General features: G+C 60.2%; 1 protein-coding gene across 1 annotated transcript; it reads left to right on the forward strand.

Annotated features, from left to right (window-relative positions):
• Positions 1 to 544: 544 nt before the first annotated feature.
• Positions 545 to 6,185, forward strand: LOC136306055 (snRNA-activating protein complex subunit 2-like). The gene is made up of 5 exons (XM_066209403.1): positions 545 to 809; positions 1,778 to 1,870; positions 3,445 to 3,517; positions 3,648 to 4,154; positions 5,905 to 6,185. The coding sequence occupies exons 1-5, from the start codon at positions 603 to 605 to the stop codon at positions 6,105 to 6,107; spliced, it is 1,083 nt and encodes a 360-aa protein (XP_066065500.1). The 5' UTR covers positions 545 to 602; the 3' UTR covers positions 6,108 to 6,185.
• The last annotated feature ends 708 nt before the right edge of the window (positions 6,186 to 6,893 follow it).

Genomic DNA, 6,893 nt, shown 5'->3' on the forward strand with positions numbered 1-6,893 from the left:
GGAGCCGCCCCCGGAGCCCGCCCAGGTACCGGGGGGGATTTGGGGGGGATTTGGGGGGTCCTGGAGGGGGGATCTGGGGGGTCGGGGGTCCTGGGGGGGCGCTTTGGGGGCCCTGGCGCAGACTTGGGGCTCTGCGGGAGTTTGGGGGCTCCCGGGGTCATTTGGGGGGTCCTGGGGAGAAACCTGGGGGGGGTCTTGACAGGTATTTGAGGGTCCTGGGAGGGTTTGGGGGGGGGTCACCTGTGGGGCTCCGAGGAGAACCCGGGGCCGGCGTCGGAGCTGCGCTCTCGATCCCCAGGAGGAGGAGGAGGAGGAGGACGAGACCTCCACCATGCTGGCCGACTTCATCGACTGCCCCCCCGACGAGGAGAAGACCCCCGAGGCGCCCCTGTAGCCCCCCGAGCGAATCCCCCCGCAATAAAGCGCCGCCCCCCTCCCCGAATTCCCCCGCCTGGTTCCTCCGCGCCGCCGGGGGGCGCTGTTGGCCCGGGGGAGGCGCTGTTGGCCCGGGAGCGGCGCGTCGCGCTCCTAGTGACGTCACAGGCAGCGCGCCACGAAGCCGCGGCCGCCATGTCGGTTCGCCTGAGGGGAAGCCCGCCGCCATGAAGCCGCCCTGGCGGCTCCGCGCTCTCCCGGCGCGCTTCCTACAGCGTTCGCCCAGCCCCGAGAGGCCCCAGCGCGCCCCGTGGGCGCTGCGGGAGAAGAAGGCGCTGCTGGCCGAGCTGCGCGCTCACGCTCGCCGCGGTGTGCCCGCGCAGCTGCTGCCGGCGGCGCTGAGGGAGAAGCTGCCCCGCAGGAGCGAGGAGGAGGTGGGGAGGGCGGGGGGGAGAGGGGCGGCCGGAGGAGACCCCCAGAGAGCCCGCAGGGATCGGGGGGCTGCCCCCCAACCGCGGCCCGGGGAGCCCCGAACCCGGCCCCGCAGAGACCCCGAAATGTCTCCTGCAGAGAGCCCGAGTTCCCCTCAGGGATCCCGCCCCAAGCCCGCTCAGATAAACCCCAAAATCCGCCTTTCGGAGACCCCAAAACCCCCTTTTATAGACCCCAAAATCCCCTTTTCATAGACCCCAAAATCCCCCTTCGGAGACCCCAAAATCCCCTTTCGGAGACCCCAAAATCCCCTTTCGGAGACCCCAAAATCCCCTTTTATAGACCCCAAAATCCCCTTTCGGAGACCCCAAAATCCCCTTTTATAGACCCCAAAATCCCCCTTCGGAGACCCCAATTCCCCCTCGGGGACCCCCAAAATCCCCAAATTCCCCCCCAAGGACCCCCAAAAACCCCAAATTCCCCCCCAGGGACCCCAAAATCCCCAAATTCCCCCCCAGGGACCCCCAAAATCCCCAAATTCCCCCCCAGGGATCCCCCAAATCCCCAAATTCCCCCCAGGGACCCCCAAAATCCCCAAATTCTCCCCCAGGGATCCCCCAAATCCCCAAATTCCCCCCAGGGACCCCCAAAATCCCCAAATTCCCCCCAGGGACCCCCAAAATCCCCAAATTCCCCCCCAGGGATCCCCCAAAATCCCCAAATTCCCCCCCAAGGACCCCCAAAATCCCCAAATTCCCCCCCTGGGACCCCCCGGTCTCCCCCCAAATCCCCCCCGAATCCCCCCAATTTTCCGAGCCCCCCCCCCCAAACTCTCACCTGGCGGAAGAACCGCCTCGGGGATCTCCCCGCTGCGGAGAATCGCGGACAGCGGGATGGGTGGGATGGATTTGGGGCGGAATTTCGGGAATCCCCCCGTCCCCCCGCTGACGCCGGGCCCCGGGGGGCGCAGATCGGCGCGGAGCTGCGGCGCCTGCGGGGCCGGGCGGCGCGCGAGGGGCTGCGCGCCAAGTTCCGCGGCTGCCGGCCGCCGGCCCCCATCCAGGTGAGCGGGGGGACTCGGGGGGGATTTGGGGGTAAGTTTGGGAATTTTGAGGGAATTTTGGGGGAAATTTGGGGGATTTGGGGGCGAATTTGGGGAAATTTGAGGGATTTTGGAGAAATTTGGGGGGATTCTGGGGGGAAATTTGGGGAATTTTGGGGGATTTTGGGGAAATTTGGGGAATTCTGGGGAAATTTGGGGAATTGGGGGAATTTTGAGGGCATTTTGGGTGAAATTTCGGGAATTTGGGGGATTTTGGGTGGAATTTTGGGGGGATTCGAGGGGAAATTTGGGGAATTTGGGGGGGATTTGGGGGAAATTTGGGGAATTTGGGGGGATTTTGGGGGATTTTGGGGAAATTTGGGGGGATTTTGGGGCAAATTTGGGGGATTTGGGGTGAAATTTGGAGAATTTGGGGTGAAATTTGGGGAATTTGGGGGATTTTGGGTGGAATTTGGGGGATTTGGGGTGGAATTTGGGGGATTTGGGGTGGAATTTGGGGAATTTGGGGCAAATTTGGGGGATTTTGGGGAAATTTGGGGAATATCGGGAAATTTGGGTGGAATTCGGGGGATTTGGGGGATTTTGGGTGAAACTTGGGGAGATTTTGGGGAATTTGGGGGGAATTTTGGGTGGAATTTGGGAAATTTTCAGGCAATTTTGGGTGAAATTTGGGTGAAATTTGGGGGGATTTAGGAGGTCCCGCGGGGAATTTTGGGGGATTTTGGGGAAATTTGGGGATTTTGGGGAATTTAGGGGCAAATTTTGGGGGATTTGGGGTGAAATGTGGGGAATTCGGGGCTCTGGGATGGCTCTGGGCTGCCGTTGGGGTTCCGATCCAGTTTTGGGGTTCCCAGGGTGACTTGGGGGCGGTCACCCCTTTTTAGGGCTTGACCCCAAATTTTGGGGGTCGAACCCCGGGCTGGGGTTGTAACCGAAACTTGGAGGGGTTTCCCCAATTTTGGGGGTTTTTTCCCCAATTTTGGGGTGTTTTCCCCCAATTTTTGTGTATTTTCCCCCAATTTTTGGGTGTTTTTCCCCAATTTTGGGGTTGTTTTCCCCAATTTTCGAGCTGTTCCCCCCAATTTTGGGGTGTTTCCCCCCAATTTTCAGGTGTTTTTCCCCATTTTCGGGTTGTTTTCCCCAATTTCGGGCTGTTTCCCCCCAATTTCGGGGTATTTTTCCCCAATTTCGGGGTGTTTTCCCCCCATTTTTGGGGTGGTTTTCCCCATTTTCAGGGTATTTTTCCCCAATTTCGAGCTGTTCCCCCCAATTTTGGGGTGTTTTCCTAATTTTCGGGCTGTTCCCCCCAATTTCGGGCTGTTCCCCCCCAATTTTCGGGGTGTTTTTCCCCATTTTCGGGCTGTTTTCCCCATTTTCAGGTTGTTTCCCCCCATTTTCAGGTTGTTTCCCCCAATTTTCGGGCTGTTTTCCCCATTTTCGGGCTGTTTCCCCCCATTTTCGGGCTGTTTCCCCCCATTTTCGGGGTGTTTTTCCCCATTTTCGGGCTGTTTTCCCCAATTTCGGGCCCTTTCCCCCCATTTTCGGGGTTCTGACCCAACTCTCCGGCCTTGCAGGAGTGGCAGGACCTGGCTGAGTCCCTGGTCGGGGGGCCCCTGGAGGGACCCCCCCAGCGCCGCCTTCTCCCAGGTCTGGGGCTCCCGGGGGGATTTCGGGATCCGGGGGGGGATCTCCCCACATCCCCCCACATCCCCCCACATCCCCCCACCCGGAATTTGGGGTAAAACCCCCCAAAAAAAACCCCAAAATCCCCCCGCAGGTGCTGACGGTGGCGGCCACGGAGCCGCTGACGCTGGAGAACTCCAGAGCCCCCCGAAACCCGGGGACCCCCCAAAACCTGGGAACCCCCCGAAACCCGGGGACCCCCCCAAAACCTGGGAACCCCCCAAAACCCGGGAATCCCCCAAACCCCGGGAACCCCCCAAAACATGGGAATCCCCCAAAACCCGGGAATCCCCCAAAACCTGGGAATCCCCCAAAACCTGGGAATCCCCCAAAACCCGGGAATCCCCCAAAACCTGGGAACCCCCCAAAACCTGGGAATCCCCCAAAACCCGGGAATCCCCCAAAACCTGGGGACCCCCCACAACCCGGGGACCCCCCAAAACCTGGGAATCCCCCGAAACCCGGGGACCCCCCCAAAACCCGGGGACCCCCCAAACCCCGGCCCCACATCCCGGGGCGCTGCCGGTGGATTTTGGGAACATTTACCAATTCCTGGCCAGGATCAGCGCGGGGGGGGAGGGAACCCCCCTGAGCCCCGCAGGTGAGAGCGGAGCCCAAAATTCCGGGAGGGGGGAGGGGGGGAGGGCCCCAAAAACTGGGGAGGGAAAACCCAAAAGTTGGGAGGGGGGAGGGGGGGGGATCCCAAAAATCTGGGGGGGGAAATCCCAAAAATCTGGGGGGGGAAAAATCCCAAAAATCTGGGGGCGGGAAACCCCAAAATTCGGGAGGTTCCAAACTTTGGGGGGCGGGGGGGGGAGAGATTGGGGAGGTTCCAAGATAATGGGGGAGGGGCGGAATATGGGGGTCCCAGTCCCAGTTCAGGGCTCCCAGTTCAAACTGGGATGGTCCCAGTTCAAGGCTCCCAGTTCACACTGGGATGGTCCCAGTCCCAGTTCGGGGTTCCCAGTTCAAACTGGGATGGTCCCAGTCCCAGTTTGGGGGTTCCCAGTCCCATTTAGGGGTTCCCAGTTCACACTGGGATGGTCCCAGTCCCAGTTTGGGGTTCCCAGTTCACACTGGGCTGGTCCCAGTCCCAGTTTGGGGTTCCCAGTTCACACTGGGATGGTCCCAGTTTAATTTCAGAGGCTCCCAGTTCACACTGGGAGGGTCCCAGTCCCAGTTCAGGGCTCCCAGTTCACACTGGGATGGTCCCAGTTTAATTTCAGAGGCTCCCAGTTCACACTGGGATGGTCCCAGTTTAATTTCAGAGGCTCCCAGTTCACACTGGGATGGTCCCAGTCCCAGTTCAGGGCTCCCAGTTCACACTGGGATGGTCCCAGTCCCATTTAGAGGTTCCCAGTTCACACTGGGATGGTCCCAGTCCCAGTTCAGGGTTCCCAGTTCACACTGGGATGGTCCCAGTTTAATTTCAGAGGCTCCCAGTTCACACTGGGATGGTCCCAGTTTAATTTCAGAGGTTCCCAGTTCACACTGGGATGGTCCCAGTTTAATTTCAGAGGCTCCCAGTTCACACTGGGATGGTCCCAGTTTAATTTCAGAGGTTCCCAGTTCACACTGGGATGGTCCCAGTTTAATTTCAGAGGCTCCCAGTTCACACTGGGATGGTCCCAGTTTAATTTCAGAGGTTCCCAGTTCACACTGGGATGGTCCCAGTTTAATTTCAGAGGCTCCCAGTTCACACTGGGATGGTCCCAGTTTAATTTCAGAGGCTCCCAGTTCACACTGGGATGGTCCCAGTTTAATTTCAGAGGCTCCCAGTTCACACTGGGATGGTCCCAGTTTAATTTCAGAGGCTCCCAGTTCACACTGGGATGGTCCCAGTTTAATTTCAGAGGCTCCCAGTTCACACTGGATGGTCCCAGTTTAATTTCAGAGGCTCCCAGTTCACACTGGGATGGTCCCAGTTTAATTTCAGAGGCTCCCAGTTCACACTGGGATGGTCCCAGTTTAATTTCAGAGGCTCCCAGTTCACACTGGGATGGTCCCAGTTTAATTTCAGAGGTTCCCAGTTCACACTGGGATGGTCCCAGTTTAATTTCAGAGGCTCCCAGTTCACACTGGGATGGTCCCAGTTTAATTTCAGAGGCTCCCAGTTCACACTGGGATGGTCCCAGTTTAATTTCAGAGGCTCCCAGTTCACACTGGGATGGTCCCAGTTTAATTTCAGAGGTTCCCAGTTCACACTGGGATGGTCCCAGTTTAATTTCAGAGGCTCCCAGTTCACACTGGGATGGTCCCAGTTTAATTTCAGAGGCTCCCAGTTCACACTGGGATGGTCCCAGTTTAATTTCAGAGGCTCCCAGTTCACACTGGTCTCCGTCCCCCCGCAGAGTCGGCCGTGGTCCTCTCCTTACTGGGAGCGCTGCCGGCCCAACTGGGAGCGCTGGGCGGAGCGCTGGACTCGCTCCGACGTCACTTCCGGGGGCACTGGGCGTCCCTGGGCGCCCCGCCCACCCCGGGCCCCGCCCCCTCCCAGTGCCCGCCCCTCAACCCCTTACTGGTGCCGCTGGGAGCGCTGGGACGGGCGGCCTGAGGGCGGGGGGGAGAATTCCCAAAGTTTGGCGGGGGGTCCCGAATTCCCGGGAAATTCCCGGGTTTTTTTGGGGGGGGGGGAATCCCGAATTTCCGGGAAATTCCCGTTTTTTTTTGGAGGGGGGGGGATCCCGAATTTCCGGGAAATTCCCGGGTTTTTTTGGGGGGGGGGGAATCCCGAATTTCCGGGAAATTCCCGGTTTTTTTGGGGGGGGGGGATCCCGAATTCCCGGGAAATTCCCGGTTTTTTTTTGGAGGGGGGGGGATCCCGAATTCCCGGGAAATTCCCGGTTTTTTTGGGGGGCGGATCCCCGGGTTTGGGGGAAGGAAAATAAACGTTGGGATCGTCCCAAAGTGGAGCGTGTGGGGCTCGGCTGTGGGCGGGACTGGGGGAACTGGGAGGGACTGGGGGAACTGGGGGAACTGGGGGGACTGGGGGAGACTGGGGAGGACTGGGGGGGACTGGGGGAGACTGGGGGGACTGGGGGAGACTGGGGGGACTGGGGGGGACTGGGGGGGACTGGGGGGACTGGGGGGGACTGGGGGAGACTGGGGGGGACTGGGGGGACTGGGGGGGACTGGGGGGACTGGGGGGACTGGGGGAGACTGGGGGGGACTGGGGGGGACTGGGGGGGACTGGGGGAGACTGGGGGGGACTGGGGGGACTGGGGGGGACTGGGGGGACTGGGGGGACTGGGGGGACTGGGGGGAACTGGGGGGAACTGGGGGGAACTGGGATGGACTGGGGGAGACTGGGAGGGACTTGGGGGGAACTGGGAGGACACTG

The sequence above is a fragment of the Chamaea fasciata genome, unplaced genomic scaffold (genome assembly GCF_029207755.1).
Source record: "Chamaea fasciata isolate MVZ Bird 193981 ecotype frontalis unplaced genomic scaffold, bChaFas1.0.hap1 SCAF_937, whole genome shotgun sequence".
NCBI classification, from domain to species: domain Eukaryota; kingdom Metazoa; phylum Chordata; class Aves; order Passeriformes; family Sylviidae; genus Chamaea; species Chamaea fasciata.

Bases quoted from the DNA above. Each gene is read 5' to 3' on its own strand.
- LOC136306055 (XM_066209403.1), top strand. From the start codon at position 603: ATGAAGCCGCCCTGGCGGCTCCGCGCTCTCCCGGCGCGCTTCCTACAG. The intron at 810-1,777 runs GTGGGGAGGGCG...CGGGGGGCGCAG, and splicing joins CCCGCAGGAGCGAGGAGGAG to ATCGGCGCGGAGCTGCGGCG. The intron at 3,518-3,647 runs GTCTGGGGCTCC...ATCCCCCCGCAG, and splicing joins CCAGCGCCGCCTTCTCCCAG to GTGCTGACGGTGGCGGCCAC.